The sequence below is a fragment of the Leptinotarsa decemlineata genome, unplaced genomic scaffold (genome assembly GCF_025532065.1).
Source record: "Leptinotarsa decemlineata unplaced genomic scaffold, Ldec_3_MD MMD2_tig00002082_RagTag_RagTag, whole genome shotgun sequence".
Classification (NCBI taxonomy): Eukaryota; Metazoa; Arthropoda; class Insecta; order Coleoptera; family Chrysomelidae; genus Leptinotarsa; species Leptinotarsa decemlineata.
This window is the reverse complement of record NW_027412573.1, coordinates 1,233,030-1,255,674: the sequence shown is the minus strand read 5'-3', so window position 1 is coordinate 1,255,674 and position 22,645 is coordinate 1,233,030. Positions and strand designations below refer to the sequence as shown.

The window sequence follows — 22,645 nt, the reverse complement described above, 5'->3', positions numbered from 1 at the left end:
AAAGTCACATATGTTTTTGCTACCTCCTGAACATGTACTACAAAGTGAACAAGTGAGGATTTTTCCAGAAAGAGATCTACGAACACAAAACAAGAGGGACTGTAACGGAATCATAATAGTTTTCATTGACGCATTTATTTTTTTTTTTCTTAAAAGATTACTACTTTACATATATATCTCCCAATTTTCTCCAGTGATAGAAGTGCTCATGTGAAGTGACTGCTGTCTTTAACTGCTAGTTCCAGCCGGCGTAGTCCATTTTTAGAACGATATTACTTTTTATTTACGTAGTACTCTGGACTTAGTCCACGAACTAACCCTTTTGTTGTGATTGAAACTCAGTCCCGTCATTCAAACCGATCAAATGAATTTGATAAAAAAAACAGCATTTTCCGATTTGATATGGGAAATAAATGCTGTCGAAAAGGGAAAGTGAAAAGGTACCATACAGTTAAAGTAGTTTTATCAATGTTTACTCTAAGAGTTTAGGTGAAAATATGGAATCTAACCACTGGCTTCATTTTTTAGGAAAATCGTTCTTCTGCTCTTGGGACTAGATAATGCAGGAAAAACTAGGGCAGCAAACGGACTCGCCGGCGATCCCATGACCTCGCCGGTGCCCACGGTGGGGTTTTCTGTTATAAATTTAAAATACTCGAACTATGATGTTCGCATTTTCGACCTGGGTGGAGGACCTAACATAAGGGGCATCTGGCACAAATACTTCGTCGACGTAAGTCAACCCAAACACTAATTTTTCAAGCTAAGGCGATATGTCTAAAACCTACAAAATGTAAGTACTTATATTTTTCAATATTCCTCTTTCAGGCACATGGTCTGATCTTCGTGGTTGACTCGAGCGATTTCTCACGTTTCAGCGAGGTGAAAATGGAGTTGGAGGATATTTTATACAACGACAAGATAGCTGGGAAACCACTCCTAGTGTTAGCCAACAAACAGGACCACGAAAACGCCTTGGACGAAATTGACATAATAGAATACTTGAACATCGAGCAGATGGTGAATGTCCAAAAATGCCCAACGCTAGTGCAGAGCTGTTCCGCCAACGAAAACACTACCAACAAGCTAGACCCGGGCATTCAAAGAGGCTATGAGTGGCTTTTGAGCAACATCGACAAGCGATACGGGTCTCTGAATCAGAGAGTAGAAGCCGACGTTATGGAGCAAGAAAAGATCGAAAGAGACGCACTGCTGAAGAAGATCCAGCGAATAAAGGCCCTTCAGGAAATGGAGGAGAGCAAGAAAAGTGAAGACGCCATTGAAACTTACTCGGAGTATGTGAAAAAAATCAACGGCAAAGTGCAGAAGGAAGAAAAATTATCTGATTACGTTGTTGTATTCGACAACCTTGATCCAAGCAGCGAAAGTAGTTCTAGCTCCATTTCGTTCCCTCCGGTGTATGTCACCAACAACAGTGCCTTAACAGACAGACCCAAGTCTGCCGTAGAAATGGTGAAACATCAGCTGCAACTGACCAACAATACCAGGAAGCAGTCTTTGAAGTCGAGGTCGAACAAAACGGCTCCGATGAGTTTGTTCGGAGAGAGGTTGCCCCATTCCGCCAAGGAGAGGCGCAAAGACTACTCAAACTCCGTCCGTAGGTTGAAGTCGGCTGACAATTCGCTCTTTACCATAAGCAATACGGTGACTGACCATCCTGACTTTGTGGGGGCTGGCGGAGACACAATTTTGATGAATAACTTTGACAAAAACAGACTGCCGCCTCTGAAAGGGAGGAGCAATGGTGTGCCTTGGGTGCATAAGCCCGCAAACGGTGATAGCGTTATTAGCGTAGTGGATATCGAATAGTTTTTTAATATAATGCTGTTGGTGTTCTGAAACAAACGTATATTTTCTAGTCAAATTGAAACAAAACTTATATAAAGATCTCTTTTGTACTTCCCATAAGTTGATTGTTGGAATAAATGAATGGTTTTTTCATTTTGTTTCATTTTCAGACAGAATTCATCCGATTTGATAGTTTTTTTCAGGAAATGACTGAGTGAAGGAAAGCTACAAACTTGAGCACACCAAAGGTAATTTCAACATAGAATATTGTTTGATGAAATAGGGATGTTGCTTTAGACCAATGTTTTTTAAACTCTTACAGGGTTTAAGAGATGTTCTGATACTTTTCATGTGTAATTTGAATGAGGAAATTTATTAGATCCAGATTTTGTATATATCGGTCCTTCGAGCCGGATAATAGTTTTGTGACAAATAACAAGAAAACCTTTTTTATATGCTGCATGGCAAAAATACATCTTGAAAAAATATTTGTCATACTTTCCCATACATGAAAAACTATTCATCTTGTCTGATATTTCGCGAAATCCGCTCTTATTTCGATTTTTCGAGTGTCCAGTCAAGAACTCTGTGTGTATTCAGCTGTATATATATATATATATATATATTTGGTCCTTAGAGCCGGATTTGTTTTGCACATCTATATCCGAAAAAGCATTTGTGATTCAATCTAACGTCGGTGGGTCTGGTATTGAATCACAATTGCTTTGTTTTTGTTGGTATCAATCAGAATGAACACTCTTCAATGAATTGGTTGCAGTTGATGTGCAGATTAGTAAATGAAAATCTAGCCACTAAATAAATATATTTCACTATAATAATAAAGTGTTTCATCCAATAACTATTAAAAATTAAACAACTGTCTTGAATTCATCAAAGGACGAAGGGACTAATAAGTTATGTGCACAACACATTTATCCGGAAGCGCCTCTGTGCAAATATAACCCCAAATGCAAAATCTTCTTCTTAAAATTTAAAAATAATACCAACAAATTTTTTTAAATAATAAGATCTAGTGGAAATTGAAAAATAAATTAAAACTTCCCAATGTGGCAAAACAATCATAACCACAATTGGATATATGACTCGCTTTTGCAATATAAAATTTACTAATTCAATAGTATTATATACACATTGGATCCTAGAGAGTCTATAAGAGGAAGCATCGCCTTAGAACCAACAGCGTTATTATGGTTAGAATGATCCATATTGCTGCTGTCCACATCTTGTCCCTATAACACAAAACACCAATGAATAAGGCAAAAAACATTTTAAAAAATATTTGGTTCATTTTTTATAATGTAAAATAAAAAAGTTGCCTGATTACCATTTCATTTCGACCACTGTATGAAGCCGTACAAAAAATAAAAAGTGCCAATAAATGCATCAACCTAGGAGTTTCACAGGTATCACTTCTGAGACCTGTACTATCTCCAATTTAAATTAATCAATTGGTATTTCCTATTTCATTCATGAAACTTAAAAACTGCATTTTCTCATTGTTGGCTACCCTTTATAATCATCAAGTGTCAACTGTCATCTCTAGATGATGTTTATTTTTCGCTTGCCGTGTTTGACAAGTCCCTGGATAGTAATTTCACCCCATGTGGACCATTTGGCTTTAACAACAATGGCCGGATATCCTTAATTGCTGAGGCTATTGAAAAGAAGAAGTAAATTTTTTTCTTCTTCTCTTTTTTATGGTCTTAGCTTCCCCTCGGCGCAGTAGACCAATATTACATTTGTGATTTAGATTGAAGGGGTTATATCTTTAGGAGTGATTAATTGTTAGAAAAAAAAGTTTTTGCTTTCTACTACTCCAACTTGATATAAAAAAAACTCTGATGAAATCCAGTAGAATATGACTTGCACATGATTAATGTAGTGCATTCATTTCCCTAAATAAAATTTATAAAAAAAGACCAGCAAGAAAACGAAAGCATATTGAAAAGAAAACCTCTTTCAAAATAAATACTGGTGTACACCACAAACATAAAGACTTTTCTTTATAAATTCAAGGATCCCACCAATGCCGTAAAACATCAGAGTAAAGCTTACTTGTTACTTCTCTGTATCGAAGCTTCCAGTAGTGAATCAGTGGCGGAGGTAGGAATGTTTATTTCTTCAATTACTTCATCTTGAGAGACATTGGTACTGGTAAATATTCTTTGTCTCAGATCGGAACCGTCGACTTTTTCTGTGGTCGATTCATCTTTGGTTTTATCATCAGTTGGCGGCTTTCTGTTGGAATCTTCTTCGGCCTAGAATTACATACAACTCTTCACAGGAAGGCCAATATAAAAACTAACAGATATGCAACAGTGAAAGTAAGAGACAGATCTGTGTTGTTATTTGTAACGACATATTGGTATCAACAATGGTTACGAGGTGGATATTATTCACTCCATTCTTTCAAAAAAATTCCAGAAACAAGCTCTGAACCAGGTCTATCCAGTTTCAAAGAATGATACTAAACATTATTCAACTCTTACTCTGGTGATCCTATTAATAATATCGTCAGTTTTTTTAAAAGCCAAAGAATTTGATGTAGTCTACAGAACAAATAACTTGAGTGAATTCATAAAAAATAATGGAGAGAAAACTACAGTGTCAGATAGATCGGGAGTATACAAGTTGATTTGTGGTTCTTGTCCAAAATTTTATATTGGACAAACGGGAAAAACTTTTTCTTAAAGAATAAAAGAACATGAATAAGTTTTTTGAATGGAAAGACCAATTCAACATTTGCGAATCAGAGGATCAAGAGTTCAATCAAGATTTATTTCAACCCCATTACCTTCAGTGCTATCTGTTTTATCAACGTAGACTCTTCCTGCGTCAATTCAAGACTAGTCGTGCTTTGGGAAGAAGACAGCTTGTCCGAAATCTTCCCGCACACTGAGCACTCCCACGATTTTGATTTCTTTGCCAGGATTTGCCTCTCCTCGGCAGTGTAATCCAGTGACCCGATTGTTCCCGCTGCAGACGTAGGCATGAAAGCTATGAGTGCTAGAAGCGCTGTCCGTATCGACCAGGAGGGTTGCCAGCTCTCCGGATGGTGCCCTGAGATGGACAGGCAGATTTTTTTGTTTACTTCAAATCTGCCGTTAGGCTGAAAGAATCAGAAGTTAACTCATCTTCTAAAAGAGAGGTTATGTGTTTTGTTAATTGGTATAGAAGGGAAAACCCTCTGATATAAAAACAATCAGTTAATTGGTTTAAATCAGATTTAAAGTCTCATACAATCATCATAGGAATCAATCTTATGATATAACTTGAAATACGGTTTTCTATATATAATTGTTAATTCTTACCCACAGAATATTACCCAATAAGCTCTCTATCCAAAATTCATTATTGTGAAGCCTGAAGATGATATCGTAACTAATTTGATAAAAATACAAATCTATTGGGAATTTTATGCAAGGATGTGACTTACTGTTAACAATATTATATTTGGAGGTTGCATTGGATACTGAGACGGCAACAGAATCCTTCCATGGTAAAATCCTCCTTCGAACTCGGTGCTTGGTGGCCCCCTCACGGTGAAATGCCATTCGAACAGATTGTCCTCTAATGGAGATGCGTAATACTCCTCTGTAGGGTTTGCTAGTTCTATGGCTTCTCGCATTAATCGTTTCACCCCTTGAATCAGTTTGAAATAAAAATAACAATAACATAAGTCTTTATTGCATTAAATATAAAAAAAAAATGAGAAATACAAAACAATTATATATATAGCTCTGAACTAGACTTGGTGAAGTCTAGTTCAGAGCTATATTACTCAACTAACAAAGGGTTCAATTCTCCAGATTGAAAACATAATAAATTAATAGACAAATAAATTGATAAATGAAGAAAATAGCTTCTTTGAGAGGACTCACCAGGGCTCTTCTGGTTGTACCTGGCTTCTAAAGACATAATTATTATTTGGTTTTAATTAGGTACTGAAATTTGGAATATAATACTGATGAGGTAGAAAACTCGCTCCAAGTGATAAAAATTTGATGACAAATCCCAGAAACGGGCGATTTAAAAATCACTCGAAAAAACAAATAATTGTCAATTATCAGCTGATAACCACTTACATCCTAGTTTCAGGTTTTTCAACCACCTGTTCGTTGTTCATGGAGTGTGTTAGTTTCTGCCAAAAATGAATGGTTAAGTAAAGAAAAGAATACAAGATTTCTGATCCGAACACTTCAATGGAAATATATGTGTCGTGCTTTCATTGGTTGATAGATTGTCATATTTCGAATGTTTCATTCTAGTAGGGAAAAATCAACAGAAGAGGACGCTAGAAGGTTGTTACTAGTTACTGCAAAAATTGAATAGCTGTGTGGATTGATTTTGAATATAATAATTACAATAACTCTCATCTATGATGCATAACTGAAATAGAAACTGCTTTCACCTAGTATAGACCTAATATGACCCATAGTACTTCAATGTCAATCATTTTTGATCTCCTTCCAATGTATGTGAAAGTTGGACAATGCTTATCGTTATCGAAGCAAAATTTTCTTATATTTGAGAAATCTCTTTCACAATTTCAGAATGAATTGGCATTTGCCTATTTCAGAACCTAAGCCGCTTTTGAAAAATGACACTGAAACACATTTCGTTCATGCTGCACATTGTGATGGCGAAAAAAATAGCGACTTTCACAACCAAAACATGATGTATTCAAGTGATAAGTGTCTGAAAAGGGAGTAGATGTAAATGTATAAGAAATAAATGAATTAATGAGGGACTACAGAATTTGATTCAAAATGGCGGCGATAAAAAGTGGGCAGTCCGTGTAAAAAAAAAACCTGGGAAGTTAGAATTCGTATTTCATTCAGAGGCACATTCATATTCATCACAACTCATATAATGTGTTCCAGATAAAATTATCATTATTGCATAAACGAAACAACCGATTCAAGGCATCAACTGAGTTTCCGCATATTTACTATATAACAGGCAGAAGACAAGCGATGTTGAGCAGTGAAGATTCCCCATTGAACTCATTATTGAGGAGTTCTGTGAGGCTCCTGCATCAAAAACGTGATTCATATTAATTCTAGGGTTATTCCATAGAGCAGCCAGAAAATTTATGCGCCACTTTGAACATAACAACCTGAATTATCTACATTCCATTTTCACACTTTTTATATTCTGCTCAATTTCATCAGTATTATCTTTGTATATAGGATAGTCTATATACAAAGGTATTGCATTTCTTAATAATCTTTTATATCACGTCTCATTGACGTCACAATATAAACTGGTCATTGAACTGAAAATACTGCTCCAATAACTAAAAAAAAGAAGGAGAGATCCACGTTCTGGCAATATGTCACTCTTGCACTTGAACGTCAGATTCGATGTAATGATGTTTTACGTGTTGCATACTTTCATTGCAAAAATTTCAATTCTCCGTGTTAGCAGTCGCGAATGAATCGTCAATATCAAAATGAATATAGCAAATACGACTTCAATTATTATTTGATTAGGTACAAATTTCTGACTACCAGGTATGCAACCCATATTACTGATGACGAAGTCACAATCACGTTCTTTTGTGGAGTGACGTCATTACCAAAACTGTGTGTGATCCGCAGTGGAATTATGTAAAAGTGACGTAACTGCCAATCCATATTGTCACGTCTATGTCAATTCGATAACCTTAAAAATTCAAAATTGAATGATTAGCTGTGTCAAGTGTCAACTATTTTACAATGTTTATGTTCAGAACAACGCAAAGTAATTGTTCAAAGACTCCAAATATGTTCAGTAGAAATAAAATGATTGAACACCAACGTAATTTATTCAAACTGTCCCACACTTTGAAATACAGCAATGTTTCCAAATGTAATTACAAGTAAACATATAAATTGTAATGACTGGCAAAAGCCCGTTGATAGTAAGCAAATTGATTTACAAACACTGGTTTCACAAGTTACTCAACATTTTGTAGAGCATAATAATACCAATTTTCAATGGAGCCAACTGGATCAAGAGATGTTTCGATAGTATTCTGAGCCAAAGCGCTATTGGCATCCTTGATTTGGAAATATGTGTATGTAACGATTCCAGTACTGATAACACACATGCTTTGTTGAAGCATTGGCAAGAGACTTTCGAACAAGTTGGAATTCCTCTGAGAATATTCAATAATTGCACATTGCCAGGAGGAGGTGAATTCCATCAGAAATGTTTCAGTTATTTCAAATTGATGTTTTTCAGTGGGCTTTGCCAAAAACAAGGCAATTAGTCTCAGCAGAGGGGAATTTTTGTGTTTTCAGGATATTGTAAGTAAGTACGAGTGTCTTCTTTGGTTATAACAAATGGGGGATTTGCAGGATGATGTGATGCTTCCTGACAGAATCCTGAAACAGTATAACCGAGCTTGCCATTCGCCAAAAGATATGGTAAGCAACTGTAGTCAAACAGTAACCAAATCTTCGTAGATGACAGTTATTAGCCGTTTTCTTTGTAGATCATAGGTTGCAGGTTTACAAGAGAACCTAGTGATTCAACCGTTCGCTATACAAAGTGGGCAAACTCCTTGTCGCAAAGCCAGCTGGATTTGCAGGTGTTTACTTCCAATGGACCAACCGTTATCATGCCTACTTGGTTTTTACACAGAAGTGTTTACGAACGGTAAAAATTGTGCTTTTTGAATAGGGAACACGCATGTTTTTTTTTTTTAATATTTCAATTACAACATGTTCTTTACCCCCAACAAAGTTATGAATATTGCTTTGAATGTTCATAATATCGAATTAATATTCTCGATCCTTGCCTTGGAGAGCCTCGTTAATCTTTGATATTCAAGGATTGGGTTCTCTGTTGATGACATAGATGGCGTCTTCGTATGGCAAGAAGTAATCAGTGGAGTCCAGCAATGCATTGAGGTTCAGCCTAACACCACTAATGGGGCTCCCATTATTGTTCATAATTCATTATGACTGAATTCGATTGTACTGTTATCGATAATTAATTATGATTGTAGTCAGATATTTCTGAATGTTTATTATCACGAGGTTTCCTGTCGTTTTGGGGGAATTGATTGAAATTTAAGGTTAAATCTAGTTCAAATCGTACTGAAATGATAATGAAAAACAATTAGAGGAATTTCTATCACTGGTTGAGATTTCTGAGGTTTTTCATTTCTGTGAAAAATAATTTGAAATTTGCGTTTTGCAGAGTGGATGGATTTGTTGAAAGTACAAAAGGCATTCCAGAAGACTTGATATTTTTCAATAAACATCTTGATTTAGGTGGAAAAGTTTGTAGGGTTGACGAATACTTATTGATTTATACATTCCATCTCAATCAAACAACATTTTCAATTCATGAGTGAGTCACATGAAAATATTTTGATTTGAATTCATCATCTCATTCTTTCTTCAAGGAGCACTATTTGGAATTTGAGAGTCGAGAGGTTAGAGCGAGTTGTTTTAAAGAACTGGCAGCAATTTACGATTTGGAATGCGGGAAAGCAAGGCAGAAAACTGTTTAACTCCTTGAGAGTAGAAAACAAGAAGAAAGTCACTGCTATGTGTGATGTGGATAAAAATAAAATCGGGCACAAATATAAGCCCTATTATCCAGATGATAAGATAGCCGGACCTGAACTAAACATAGTTCACTACGGAGATGCCCTTCCGCCGTTTGTTATTTGTGTTAAAATGGTAAATTATCAATTTTTATGAAGAATCTTCAGCCATTTTTATTGTTTCAGGATTTGACAGGGGGAGTTTTTGAAAAAAATCTCAAAGAGTTGAATTTGAAGGAAGGAGTAGAATACATTATGTTCAGTTGAAAGCCATATCTCTTTCGTTTATTCCTGTGGTTTCTCTTGTGCAAGAAGTTGCTAAGGTTACAACTAATTAGATTTTGCTATATCATAATTAAAATATATCAAGTATATGTGTACTATTTTATTTCATTTAAATTTATTGATTTAACTATCAGTTGGAAAAATATTTTTTGTTTCTGCCTCACCCTTTGTTCTATTTTGACAAATGGGTTATCATTCATCTCTTCTCTGATTTCTTCCTCATCATCATTGAGTCTAAATGTAATCAAAACTCCACTAACTCGAAAACAATGATGATATTGAATATAGCTTCTCATTTCAAAAATTAAATTCGATTTACTGGGGAAAATATGACGGCAATAGCTTTTAGTGCGATTTTTTTGGAGGATTTATTCATTATAATTGATCTATCAAAAACCGTTTTTCCGCGCCAGAACAAAATTATCATCGTCTCGTTTTCAAACCTGGAATTGTTATATTTCATGGACTGGAAACTGTAATTGTTTTCTTTGAAAGACATTTTTTTTGAGGTTGTCGATATTTCTTACTGTTTTTCGGGTGGTTAACCTTCCACAATCTGAGAAATAAACAAAGCTAAATCAGTATAGAATATGTCAATAAACTTTCCAGTTTGCACTTTATTAGACTTCACATTTTATCTTCAAGCTCCTCAGGAAGTCTGGTTGATCTTATAATTTTTCCAACCGATAACTTTTTGTTTGAAATATATTAAAGGTTAGGAATTATTAGGGATTATGCTGACGTTGCTATTCTTGACCTCTATAGATGATAATATGAATTGAAACGATTGAGCAATCCTGTAGAGTAGTTGAACTCCCTTGGTAAAAAACTACATAGAGCTAAGCAATGTGACACATGACTTTTTCAATAACTACGAAAAGTAAAATAATATTTATGTATAATTATCAATTCAAAAACCCAAAAAAAGGGTAAAACCCTGACAAAAAAATCTTGTAGTTTTGTAGTTGTATTTGAACGATAGGCAAAAGAAATTAAGTTCCTCTCATTTTTAAGATGTCTTCATCAAATCCTTTCAGTGCTTTGCTGGAAGATGATGATAGGAAACGTAGACCTCCTTTGAGCAACATACTAGAGAGCATATTCGAATTTACGTTGGACCCGAACAAAACCCAGTTTTTGTACTTGAAGGAGGTGCACAAAGACTATAACAAAACTGAACTGGATGTAACTTTGTTGGAGTATGCCCTTTTCGAAAGATTGCTTATGTTTAATGATGGTTCGCACCTGGATGGTAGCAAAGAAGACACTTATGCTGGAGGCAAAACCGTCATAAATTATCTGTACCACTGTTATGTGAAACTTAACGAAAAGAAATTTGATTTGGGAGCATTAGAATTAAGTCAAATTAGAGATAAGATTATACAGAATTTCGCGACGTCAATCATGCAGCCGAACTTGTACACGGGGCAAGATGTGGAAGGCGAACTGTTTAACATTATAAGATTTGAACTGCCGAATGCAGTTGAATTTTTCATAAGGGCCAGCAAAAAAGTTATCGAGGATGATGCCAGTAAGTAGATGACTAGTTTTTACGGTGGCCTGAATATTAATGTTGAAATGCAATTTATCTAAATGATATTGTCACTAGAGTGATAAATATTACTTGTTAATTCAGCGTTATTTAAATGGAATACCATACAAACTACAAACATCTAATCAATTGTGGGAGACACATTCTAAGTAGCAAAAAAGAAGGTGGCATTTCCCATTTTTTCAATAACAATACAAACTTGACAAACACACCTTTTCTAGTGTATAATTTTGTGTAACATTGCCAACAGAACCAACAAAAATGGCGATAAGCACTTGATATAAAAATAACTCAAAATATTCGCTAAAGTACTTTAATTTAAGTTCTGACTGACTTGAATAATGATTTCTATAATTTTGTTAGTTTTTTCAGTATTATTGAAGTTATTATTATTTCTTGCAGCTGGTTTATGCTTGAAAACTTTTATCAAGCGAATGAATTCTAAACACCTACACCTGATCCTTCAAAATGACGTGGTGCTCTTTGATATGTCCATATTCAGTTTTTTGGAGGTGATGTTCAGTCACCAAATTCTGGGAGATATTTACGTCGATATCTGCCTGCCTACAAATTCCGGACCAGGTAGTAACTTTGCTAAAACAACCATTGGGGCCATTTTGAATATGTCCATTCTGGACAAGTCCCGTCCTGGCAAGTTGGATTATTTTTACAATTCCATTGATGAGGTAAGTATTAAAGCTGAGGTGAATATCCGGCTGTCACTAGTGTTTCAAATACAAATATTTTAGATTAGTGAATATTTTTTTGAAGATTTGTTTCATTGACTTTTCTGGGGATATTTACGTTCCATAACCGCCATTACAATTTTTATTATTTTCAAACTGTGGATAGGGAAAAATCCCTACCTACTTTTATCAAGGTCATCAGGATATTATTCTCTTCCTGCCATTGAGTGAAAAAAGAATCACTCCCGTTCCTTAAACTTTATTTTTTCTAGGTGGCCGTCAAAAACCTTCAAGATAACCTGTGGGGATTTTTAGACAGAAACAATCAACGCCTGGCCCAAGTCTTCCATATCGCGCTCAAGTGCAGCCCGGTGGTTAGGGAAAAACTCTTGGTTTGGATAGCGAATTGCCTGGGCAAGAATGCTGGACGAGGGAAAATTTCTCATGTTGAAATGTTCCAGGTTGATGACCATATGGACTGTGTCAATGATGGTTATATGGTGAATTTGGCAAACGTTCTCCTGAGGTTGAGCAAACCATTCTGCGTAGATAAAAAGATTCTGAAGGTCGATCCTACGTACTGCGCCGTTACTGTAAGTAGGATAGACTTAATCATTGATTATAATACATGAATTGCTGATGCAATATAAAGCTGAAACATACTTGAGAGGAGAGCGTAACCTAGCTACAAATTCCAAGTTACTGACTGAACTGAAAGTAAAAATTATAGATATCTACACTTCATTTTTCGAATGGTGTCACCGCATTCTGAAAGATAATACTGTTTATCAAAAGCAATGAACTAGAGATATTCATATTTTTTTGTGAGATAATGTTTTGTCAAAACATTTTTGAATTTTTTCGATTACTTCATATTTTTCAAATGTGACAATTATCTTTTATTATTAACGTGATTCTCAGATAACTGTTTTTCTGTATTGATCATACATGTGTGCCTATACACTATGGAGATACATTTTCTGTATATCTAAGGATATTCGAATCTGAAAGGGCAAAAATATTACTGGTCTACTGCGCCGTGAAGCAAAGACAATAAAAAAAAGAAGAAGAAGACAAAAATATTCCTCCTCTCATTTTCACGGCTTGAATGTGGTGATCGAGCAGCCGAATCCAATGTAATGAAAAGAAGTTTTTTGGCTTCAGTTTTTAAAGCTTTTCGGCCTGGATGGTCTGTCGATTTGGTGTTTTTTTCATTTTTTTGGCCTCGGTTGCTAAGGGTCTGAGGCCATGTTTTATTTTGACTATGATTAAATTGATTGAATTCTGTGCTGAAATACAGAAATGTGATCAAGAAATAAATATAATTTTTGAATATGTATTCATTTAAAACATCAGGTATGTCTTTCAGAATGATGACCGCCTGAAAAAGGGTGTCAGGTTGCCAGACCTGTCGAAGGAGACATGTTTTTTGCCAGTCGACTCGACAGAAGGTGTGGAAGAAGTAAGACCGACAGCAGAGGACTACAATTTTATTAGCGAGTGTTTCTACATGACACATCGGGCAATAGATTTGGGTGTAAGAGTGGCAATAGATAAGTTCTTCAGGAAACATAAGGTGATTTCAAGTCATAATATTCAGAGTTCTTGTAAATTCAACAATTTTATTTTTCAGGAGATGGTATTATATGAAAATTTATTCGCTAATGGTGTCCTGGAACGCCGAATGACCGAACGCACAGAATTACTGAAGTTGATAATACAGGAGTAAGTAAAACTGAGTTTTGATAATCTTTTATGAATACATGTTATTGAGCCCTAGTTTTTCAGTGATTAGAATACATTTCGTGGTTAACGTTCACTACTGACCGATTCTGGGACCGATATTTCACATGATTTATGTTGATGATATTATGAAAGTTCACATATTAGAACTTTAATTCATTCAACTTCTCTCAATAACAAATTTTATATCGTCAGAAATAAAAGTATTTTACTGTTGAGCAAAATTCTTATTTTATGACAAACCACTAGCTGCATTTTTGGGATCCAGTCCCCACAGAAATTTTATTGAATAACAAAGTTTTCCGCTTGATTCTAACTCACTGAGATATATTGTATACTGATGATTGATATTACTTATATGATTTTCAATTTGGGTCAGAGAACTGAAAAATGTACATCCTTTCAGATTGTTATGCTTATTTCAGGTGTTTGTCGCTGAAATGCGTTCTTACTGAGCCGGTTCTGGTAGAGAATATGTTTGATTTTACGTCGGCAACATGTTTGTGGTTATGCCAAATAGCTGTACATAACGATTTCAAAGATTCCAAGAAATATGCTCCCATAACAGAAATGCCAATCAACTTTCCACTTCCAGATGAGGCTCCGGATACATTGAAGTGAGTATTGAAACTTTTATTTGTTCAGGATTGCATATTGTTGTTGTTGAATTGAGAATTGAGCTCTGAATTCTGTTGTCACTTGAACTAATTTTTCAATTACTTTTGGCCATTATGTCACACCTGACACCAAATTTTTTTTTCAGTTCCGCAACTGACACTAAAATAACATGTTCCTTCTTATTAAAAAAAGTTTGCCTGATTTGAATACTTCAAAAATTTTTTCTGCAATCAATGTTTCTAATCTGATGAAAACTCTTTTCATGTAACTTTCTTTGGCATCCCACTCCTGACTCCATTTTCTTTAGGTGTTCCACACCTGACACCATTATTTAACTTCCTGGTAATGTCAGATGGTCACAAAAAACTCGCTAAATGGACCAATAAAAATATTTTCGTTTCAGATGTGTTCCAGAATTCATCATAGAAAATATAGTTTCGTATCTGGTTTTCATAACTCGCATCGCACCACGCTCGTTCGATCTGCAACCCTATGAAAAGATGACTCCTATTCTAAGCTTCGTCTTGATCTATATGGGCTCCAAACGGTACATGAAAAATCCCCACATCAGAGCCAGACTGGCCGAATGTATGGAATGCCTCTTACCGCAAGACAATTCAATGAATTTGCATACTCAAAAAATGTTTAGAGAACATCCTCATCGGCTGCAGATTGTGCGCAGTCTAATGGACGTTTATGTTGCTATAGAAACAACGGAGTTCGAACAAAAATTCAATTATCGTAGGCCGATCTACTCTGCTTTCAAATGCATTTGGGAGTATGAGGAATTGAGGGAATGTTTCCGATTGGAAGGAAAAGAGGCTGAAAAGAATATCGAGGCTACAAACCAACCGCTGTTTCTGAAATTCATTAATTTGGTCATCAACGACGCTATTTATTTACTGGACGATGCCTTGATGAACTTAGCTAAATTGAAGGAAATGCAACAAGCAAGGTAGGTTTAACCTAGACAATGTGGAACGTCACACAATTGTGTAACTTGAAGCTGGCTAAATGTCCATTTCATATTGCCGTTTTCAAAATTAAGAAGAAGAGCTGGTCATGACCGATTGATATTTATCCAGCACCATTTTGAATAAATTCGCGTTTTTTTTTTGTTCGAATAAGGGCCATCAAACCGAAATTGTAGTTTGACAAATATGATCGTTTTATGTATTCCTGTCGCAGATAACCTATGAGGATTTTTTATTAACGTGAATAATGGACGGAACAGTAGTGGAATTTAAAATTGGGCATTTGTAGTAGGCAAAAAGTTTACTTATATAGTACCGAAATTTTGCTGTAGATTTGAACTTAGTTGAAATTTATCTAAAAATAAGACTTGAACTAAACCGAACGTTGAAACTGCCCCAAAGTTGTAAGCGAGAGTATTATGTAGCCTGAAGCTGGTGGAATATCCATATTGTTTGTTTTGTTGAGAAGATGACCACGTCTGCGGCCTTTTTTTAAAGGATATTTATACAGCTTCAGAAACATTTTAGGTAATATTCAAACGTGATTGTATTTTCGGTTTGAATTAGGGATTATCGCACCAGGTCGAATGATGAAGAAACAGAGCAAAATGACAGAGAACTAGAACAGAACGACCGTTATATGGAGCATTTGTCGAATCTCATCAAATTCGACAATTTGATGGGCAGAGACACGATCCTGACGTTAGAAAAGTTGACTTCGGACATGTCTTCCATTTTCACGCATTCAACTATGGTGGATAGGATAGCGGCCATGTTGAATTACTTCCTTCTTAAGTTGGTAGGGCCTCAGCAGAAAGACTACAAGGTATGGTAGCAAGGTTTTATGAGTAAGTCTATTGCAAAATTTATTATTCTTTGTAGTGAAAACGGAAGTGATTTTACTTTAAGAAGATAAAGTACTTTCATTTTTATATCAATAACTATATTCTACTATAGTCTATAGTTACCATAGTTGAGCTAATATGCCTGAAAACATCTATGCATGCAAAATCAAATTTTCCTTGAATTTTGCAATGCCACCTTGTGGCAACTATTCTCAGATTGAAATGTTCATCTTGAGTCTATGCATGAAAAATAAAATTTTCCTTGAATTTTGCAATGCCACCTCGTGGCAATCATTCTCAGATTGAAATGTTCAACTTGAATCTATGCATGCAAAATAAAATTTTCCTTGAATTTTGCTATGCCACCTTGTGGCAATTATTGAAATGTTCATTTTTCAATTGATTAATGAATCAAATATTCCAGTGATGGTTATTGTTTGACAAAGAAGACGTGAAAACAGCACACATTTTTTAATATTTCAACACTTTTTTTATGTCTTTCGGATCAAAACGAAAAGATGTTTTTTTTTGAGTGAAACTGATTCCATGATTGGTTTTAAAAAATGAATCGCGATTTAATGATCTCGATTCAGGCGTAAATTAAAACAGCTCATGTTTGCAACTAATAACCCCGACATCAAAAGTTTGCGACAAGAAGTGGTATTTCATAATTTTATCCATATATAAGGTAGACGTTGTAAAGGAACGAAAATGAAAATACTTGCACCAAAAATCCTGTCATTTTCTAGCCAAACCTCGTATAGTAACAACTCTGTTGATGAATTCCACTTTTCAGGTGAAGAACCCCGCATCATACGAATTCCACCCGGCTCGAATCGTCCAGCAGATTTGCTCGATCTACGTCAACCTCAAAGACGACGAATCGTTCTGCGCGGCGATATCGCGCGACGGCCGCTCGTACAGCGCCGAGCTGTTTGTGCTGGCGCAGAACGTACTCGCGAAGACGACGGGTGGGGGCGCGCTGATCGCCGCGCTCGAAGAAGTCGCTTCGAAGGCTGCCGCGAAGGCGGAACAGTTGAAGGCGGACGACGCTGCATTGGCGAACGCACCCGAGCGTTTCTTTGATCCAATCATGTCGACGCTGATGAACGATCCGGTCGTGTTGCCGAGTTCGAGGCAGACGGTGGATAGGAGCACGATCGCGAGGTATGTTTTTTTGTTTTGAAGGGGTTTTTCTAGGAAGACACAGCAAATGATTTTTGACAATTATCAATAAGATTCGAATTTGAGATTCGGAATTTGAGGAAGTAGGAGTTTAATGAAAAGCCGAAAACTGAAACTCTAGAATTTAACAAAAGTTGCGAGATTGAAAGTAAAAATTTGATGAAATTCTGAGTTCTAAACTCAAAATCTAACAAAAATTTCGAGATTGAAGTCGAATTTCGAGTTCAGTGTCGGAATTTGATGACATTTCGAATTTACTAAAAATTTCGAGATTGAAGTTGGAATTTAACAAAATTTCTACTTCAAAATCGGAATTTATCAAAATTGCAAATTTTAAACTAACAATCTGATCGAAATTTTGAGATTGAAGTCGGAATTTGAATAAATTTCGAGTTCAATGTCAGAATTTGATGGCATTTCGAATTTTAAACTTATTTACCAAAAATTTCGAGATTGAAGTTGGAATTTACCAAAATATCTACTTCAAAATCGGAATTTATCAAAATTCCAAATTTTAAACTAATAATCTGATCGAAATTTTAAGATTTAAGTCGGAATTTAAATAAATTTCGAGTTCAATATTAGATTTTGATGAATTTTCGAATTTTAAACTTCGAATTTACTAAAAATTTCAAGATTGAAGTTGGAATTTAACAAAATTCCTACTTCAAAATCAGAATTTATCAAAATTCCAAATTTTAAACAAACAATCTGACCTAAATTTTAATTTTGAAGTCGGAATTTAAATAAATTTCGAGTTCAATGTCAGAATTTGATGGCATTTCGAATTTACCAAAAATTTCGAGATTGAAGTTGGAATTTACCAAAATTTCTACGTCAAAATCGGAATTTATCAAAATTCCAAATTTTAAACTAATAATCTGATCGAAATTTTGAGATTTAAGTCGGAACTTAAATAAATTTCGAGTTCAATGTCAGAATTTGATGGCATTTCGAATTTACCAAAAATTTCGAGATTGAAGTTGGAATTTACCAAAATTTCTACTTCAAAATCGGAATTTATTGAAATTCCAAATTTTAAACTAATAATCTGATGGAAATATTTGAGATTTAAGTCGGAATTTAAATAAATTTCGAGTTCAATGTCAGAATTTGATGGCATTTCGAATTTCAAACTTCAAATTTACCAAAAATTTTGAGATTGAAGTTGGAATTTACCAAAATTCTTACTTCAAAATCGGGATTTATCAAAATTCCAAATTTTAAATTAACAATCTGATAGAAATTTTGAGATTGAAGTCGAAATTTAAATAAATTTCGAGTTCAATGTCAGAATTTGATGACATTTCGAATTTTCGAAAAATTTCGAGATTGAAGTTGGAATTTAACAAAATTTAAATAAATTTCGAGTTCAATATTATATTTTGATGAAATTTCGAATTTTAAACTTCGAATTTACTAAAAATTTCACGATTGAAGTTGGAATTTAACAAAATTTCTACTTCAAAATCGGAATTTATCAAAATTCCAAATTTTAAACAAACAATCTGACCTAAATTTTAATTTTGAAGTCGGAATTTAATGAAATTTAGATTTCAATGTCAGAATTTAATGAAATTTCGAATTTAAAACTTCGAAGTTGCCAAAAATTTCAAGATTGAAGTTGGAATTTAACCAAATTCCTACCTTAAAATCGGAATTTATCAAAATTCCAAATTTTAAACTAACAATCTGATCGAAATTTTGAGATTGAAGTCGGAATTTAAATAAATTTCGATTTCAATGTCAGAATTTGATGACATTTCGAATTTTAAACTTCGAATTTGCCAAAAATTTTGAAGTTGGAATTTACTAAAATTCCTTCTTCAAAATCGGAATGTATCAAAATTCCAAATTTTAAACTAACAATCTGATCTAAACGGCCGGAGATAACTATGTCAAAGCTATTTTCCGGATATTTTGGCCGTCGTCTGCGGGTTTTATGTATGACGTTTCGTCTACAACTGCAACTTGTACAACTACAAATTGAAGAACATTCCCCATTCCTCGTATGCAACAAAGCCAAAGTTTTTGTAGCAGTGCCTTATGAGGAATACAGTCAACAGCCCCACTAAGTCGCAAACAATTCCGACAGGGGAGTTTCTTTTGTCGATCTCGGACAGTACATCATTATAAAAGTCAACTGTTGCAGTTGCTGTGGATTTTTCCTTCCGAAAACCATGCTTTTGGTCTGAGTCTGAATTAATTGATGAAGTGAGTTAGTCTGCCTGATACTGGTCTGTAATTGTGAATTTTTTCATGCACTGGAGTTAACTTTGCTGATTTAAGACAGTTTGGAAATGTGCCTGATGCAAATGAGTTTACTAAATGGGTTAGACTACCGACTATATCTTTACCAAATTCCTTTATTGAAGCAGAGGAAATTTCATCTGAACCTATAGATATTTAATTTTTCATTTTTGTTTCAATATGTAACATTTCGTCTTCATCCGCTTCAAAGGAGTCCCCCTCAGATGTGTTTTTTCCATTTCTTGAAGCAGTTCAAATAAGCACTTTTTGGCATGTCCTTGAGCTTTCTAAGCGATTCGGTTTTTCTCTTCAATCGTCGTAAAACGCCTTCCTTTCATGAGTCTCTTCAATCTTGGGAACAGAAAAAAGTCACAGAGGCCAAATCTGGTAAATACGGTGGCTAATTGACCGTGGCAAGAACTCCTGATGTTAATCGAAGAAAACACTTCTAACTTATATGCCTCTCACCAACACACTGAACAGCTGGAACTGTGAACATATGTTCGAAACGAGTATACCAACATGAAAAATAACAAAATTGATAATGGAATATACATAGCCCGCGAAATTTGAACATTAACCTTAATTTTTGTACAGTCCACCCATTTTATTTATAGGCAACTGGCTGTTGGGACAAACAACTGATTACTTAATTGTTTTTTCAAGGCATCTTCTAAGCGACCAAACGGATCCTTTCAACAGGTCTCCCCTTTCCTTGGACCAAGTAGAACCTAACGTTGAGTTGGCTGAAGAAATTAAAAAATGGAAAAAAGAAAACAATGTCAGTTGATTCTTCAGGAGTCGATAATGTAAATAGTGTTTAAAGATGTGATGTGTATAATCATTCCAAGTACAAAATGTTTATGAATTTAGTGTGATTGTTTTTGAACATGGTATTTAATTTTTTTTTCTCCCAGTGTTATTTCAATTTTATGAATGCTTTTAAAGCACTTTTTACAAATATTCGAGTTATTTATTATGGATAAAACAGATTGAACTGTATTAATATTTCTTCACAATAAACCATATTTATCATGAAATTAATATAATTGAGTTTATTGCTTCGTGATATATTATTTTGTTGATAGGATTATGCACAGGAAATCAAATAGTAGTAATTCGCTTTACCTTCTAGCATACTATTGATATACACAAATTTTTACTTTGTTAAATGTGCCCTTATCGTGGTGATTGTTATAAATAAAAATATATGAACAAATCTTAGTATTATTTCAATGAGCGAGAAATGTAGCCGCAGTCATTAGAGCGAGAACTGGCCATTTTTGTGTCCTATTTTAAAGAAAGGTAATCCATCAGACATATCTAATTATAGACCAATCACTATTCCATCAGTAATATCAAAAGTAATTGAATATGTGGTTCTAAATCAACTGGTATCGTTTTTAGAGAGGAACAAAGTTATTATGGATAATCATCATGGTTTTCGTAGCCAATACTCTACTACAACAGCAATTATCTCCTTCTATGAGAAAGTATTAATAGCTACTGAGAAGGGTGAAAATCCAACAGAAATATTTTGTGATTTAAGTCGAGCTTTTGATTGTGTTCAACACGAAACTCTGCTTGATAAGTTATATAAATTTGGTATAAGAGGTAAAATTCATGACTGGTTTAGCTCGTATCTGGAAGGACGGAAACAAATTGTAAAAATCTCTCATTGTGGTAAAACATCTCGGTCATCTTCTCAAAGAAATGACATTGGGGTACCTCAAGGCTCCATTCTGGGGCCAATACTATTCGTCTTATATATTAATGAGCTACCTCTGATCTTAACTGATGCATTCACTACATTGTATGCAGATGACTCAACGCTACTTTTTACAGGAGAAAACTCTGAAATTCTGAAAACAAAAATTAACACCACAATGCTCAACTTTTCAGTCTGGTCTTCTGATATGTCTCTTCTTTTTAATACAAACAAAACAAATTGTGTAACTTTTCATACTCATCAAAACAAAAACGTACCGCCATTAAATATCAACATTAATAACACATGCATTTATAGTACTGAAAGTGTTAAATTTCTTGGAATTTTTTTGGACGAAGACTTATCATTTCGAACTCACTGTCTACAGCTTTCTAAGACACTGAACTCAAAATGTTACCAAATCAGAAATCTTAGATATACATTGAACTTGAATCATCTCCGTTCATTCTATTTTGCAGAAGTTCAATCAAGAATAAACTATGGTATTGCAGTCTGGGGTGGATCAGCATATGCACAAAATGTTTTTCTGGCTCAAAAGCGCATTGTTAGATGTATTGCTAGAGTCTCATTTAACCATAGTTGTCGTGACCTTTTCAAAAACATGAGGATTTTAACAGTTAGTGGTATTTTCATTTAAGAACTTTTGAAGAATATACACAAAACTCGTGACGACCATATACGTGTAGATGAACTACACAATTATGATACTAGACAGAAAGGTAAATATTGCGTTCCCTTCAAACGCTTAAATATTAGCTTAAATTCACCTACTGTACTTGGCTTAAGACTCTATAATCGACCTCCACAAAGATATAGATCCTTTTCAAACCGGAAATTTCTTATTGAAGTGAAAAAGATACTAATTGATCTGTGTCCCTACTCCCTAGAAGATTATTATGAATTAATTTTTTAAAGAACAACCTGTAAACATGTATTATTTCACTATCCTATGTTAATTGTATTTTGTCTGCAATCCTTGTTATGCATGTACATAATTTATTTTATTTTATCATTTTACTCACTGTACTTTGTTGTATGTTTATATGTTTTTTGATTTGTCCTATAGCTGTATTTGCTCGAATGGATAAAGAATTGAAAATTGAAATTGAAAATTGTCCTATTCATAAATTTTTGTCTACAAATTGAAAAAATTAAATATTGATACTTGGCTTTCTTAGGTGGTTAAAGTTTCGGAGAACAATCCGTTTCCATTTTGAAAACCTGTAACTGATTTTTTTTTCAATTTGTAGGCAAAATTTATGAACACGACAAGTTACTGACTAATTGGACTCTACAGTAGTTTCGTATTAGGTACGCGATAACTTTTTCGGGCAAACTTTTCAGTTTGTCCTTTAATACACTTCAGCAGATTCTCTATTGATTTACCTTTTATTTTTTCAGATTG

At 34.6% G+C, this 22,645-nt stretch overlaps 4 protein-coding genes across 5 annotated transcripts; 3 read left to right on the top strand and 1 right to left on the bottom strand.

The window, feature by feature from the left end:
- The first annotated feature begins 288 nt into the window (after nt 1-288).
- LOC111504713 (uncharacterized) lies at nt 289-1,960 on the top strand. The gene is made up of 3 exons (XM_023159391.2): nt 289-440; nt 529-733; nt 829-1,960. Exons 1-3 carry the CDS (start codon nt 403-405, stop codon nt 1,828-1,830), a joined length of 1,245 nt encoding a protein of 414 aa, XP_023015159.2. The 5' UTR covers nt 289-402; the 3' UTR covers nt 1,831-1,960.
- A 655-nt stretch (nt 1,961-2,615) lies between these two features.
- LOC111504714 (ubiquitin-conjugating enzyme E2 J1) lies at nt 2,616-5,934 on the bottom strand. Its single transcript, XM_023159392.2, has 5 exons — nt 5,712-5,934; nt 5,267-5,472; nt 4,625-4,939; nt 3,886-4,088; nt 2,616-3,059 (listed from the first exon to the last, which is right to left on the bottom strand). The coding sequence occupies exons 1-5, from the start codon at nt 5,746-5,748 to the stop codon at nt 2,978-2,980; spliced, it is 843 nt and encodes a 280-aa protein (XP_023015160.2). The 5' UTR covers nt 5,749-5,934; the 3' UTR covers nt 2,616-2,977.
- A 1,578-nt stretch (nt 5,935-7,512) lies between these two features.
- LOC111504715 (queuosine-tRNA galactosyltransferase) lies at nt 7,513-9,747 on the top strand. 2 transcript variants are annotated; one of them, XM_023159394.2, is made up of 8 exons: nt 7,513-7,683; nt 7,790-8,009; nt 8,059-8,123; nt 8,175-8,243; nt 8,312-8,475; nt 9,022-9,174; nt 9,230-9,509; nt 9,560-9,747. In XM_023159394.2, the coding sequence occupies exons 1-8, from the start codon at nt 7,672-7,674 to the stop codon at nt 9,638-9,640; spliced, it is 1,044 nt and encodes a 347-aa protein (XP_023015162.2). In that variant the 5' UTR covers nt 7,513-7,671; the 3' UTR covers nt 9,641-9,747. The 2 variants fall into 2 exon arrangements, with proteins under 2 accessions (XP_023015162.2, XP_023015161.2); XM_023159393.2 differs by having other exon boundaries at nt 7,516-7,735.
- Nucleotides 9,748-10,506: 759 nt separating this feature from the next.
- On the top strand, nt 10,507-20,730 carry Ube4A (Ubiquitination factor E4A). Its single transcript, XM_023159395.2, has 10 exons — nt 10,507-11,189; nt 11,613-11,896; nt 12,169-12,489; nt 13,266-13,472; nt 13,530-13,621; nt 14,065-14,256; nt 14,661-15,212; nt 15,799-16,057; nt 16,873-17,243; nt 20,178-20,730. Exons 1-10 carry the CDS (start codon nt 10,673-10,675, stop codon nt 20,299-20,301), a joined length of 2,919 nt encoding a protein of 972 aa, XP_023015163.2. The 5' UTR covers nt 10,507-10,672; the 3' UTR covers nt 20,302-20,730.
- Nucleotides 20,731-22,645: the final 1,915 nt, after the last annotated feature.

Coding starts and splice junctions, on each gene's coding strand:
- LOC111504714 (XM_023159392.2), bottom strand. CDS start 5,748: ATGTCTTTAGAAGCCAGGTACAACCAGAAGAGCCCTG. Junction 4,940..5,266: donor CAAATATAATATTGTTAACA/GTAAGTCACATC, acceptor TGATTCTTTCAG/CCTAACGGCAGATTTGAAGT. Junction 4,089..4,624: donor TAAAACAGATAGCACTGAAG/GTAATGGGGTTG, acceptor ATGTAATTCTAG/GCCGAAGAAGATTCCAACAG.
- LOC111504713 (XM_023159391.2), top strand. CDS start 403: ATGGGAAATAAATGCTGTCGAAAAGGGAAAGTGAAAAG. Junction 441..528: donor CGAAAAGGGAAAGTGAAAAG/GTACCATACAGT, acceptor TTCATTTTTTAG/GAAAATCGTTCTTCTGCTCT. Junction 734..828: donor GGCACAAATACTTCGTCGAC/GTAAGTCAACCC, acceptor TTCCTCTTTCAG/GCACATGGTCTGATCTTCGT.
- LOC111504715 (XM_023159393.2), top strand. CDS start 7,712: ATGACTGGCAAAAGCCCGTTGATA. Junction 8,010..8,058: donor TTGCACATTGCCAGGAGGAG/GTGAATTCCATC, acceptor GATGTTTTTCAG/TGGGCTTTGCCAAAAACAAG. Junction 8,476..9,021: donor CACAGAAGTGTTTACGAACG/GTAAAAATTGTG, acceptor TGCGTTTTGCAG/AGTGGATGGATTTGTTGAAA.
- Ube4A (XM_023159395.2), top strand. CDS start 10,673: ATGTCTTCATCAAATCCTTTCAGTGCTTTGCTGGAAGATGATGATAGG. Junction 11,897..12,168: donor TTTACAATTCCATTGATGAG/GTAAGTATTAAA, acceptor TATTTTTTCTAG/GTGGCCGTCAAAAACCTTCA. Junction 17,244..20,177: donor GATAGGAGCACGATCGCGAG/GTATGTTTTTTT, acceptor TGTTTTTTCAAG/GCATCTTCTAAGCGACCAAA.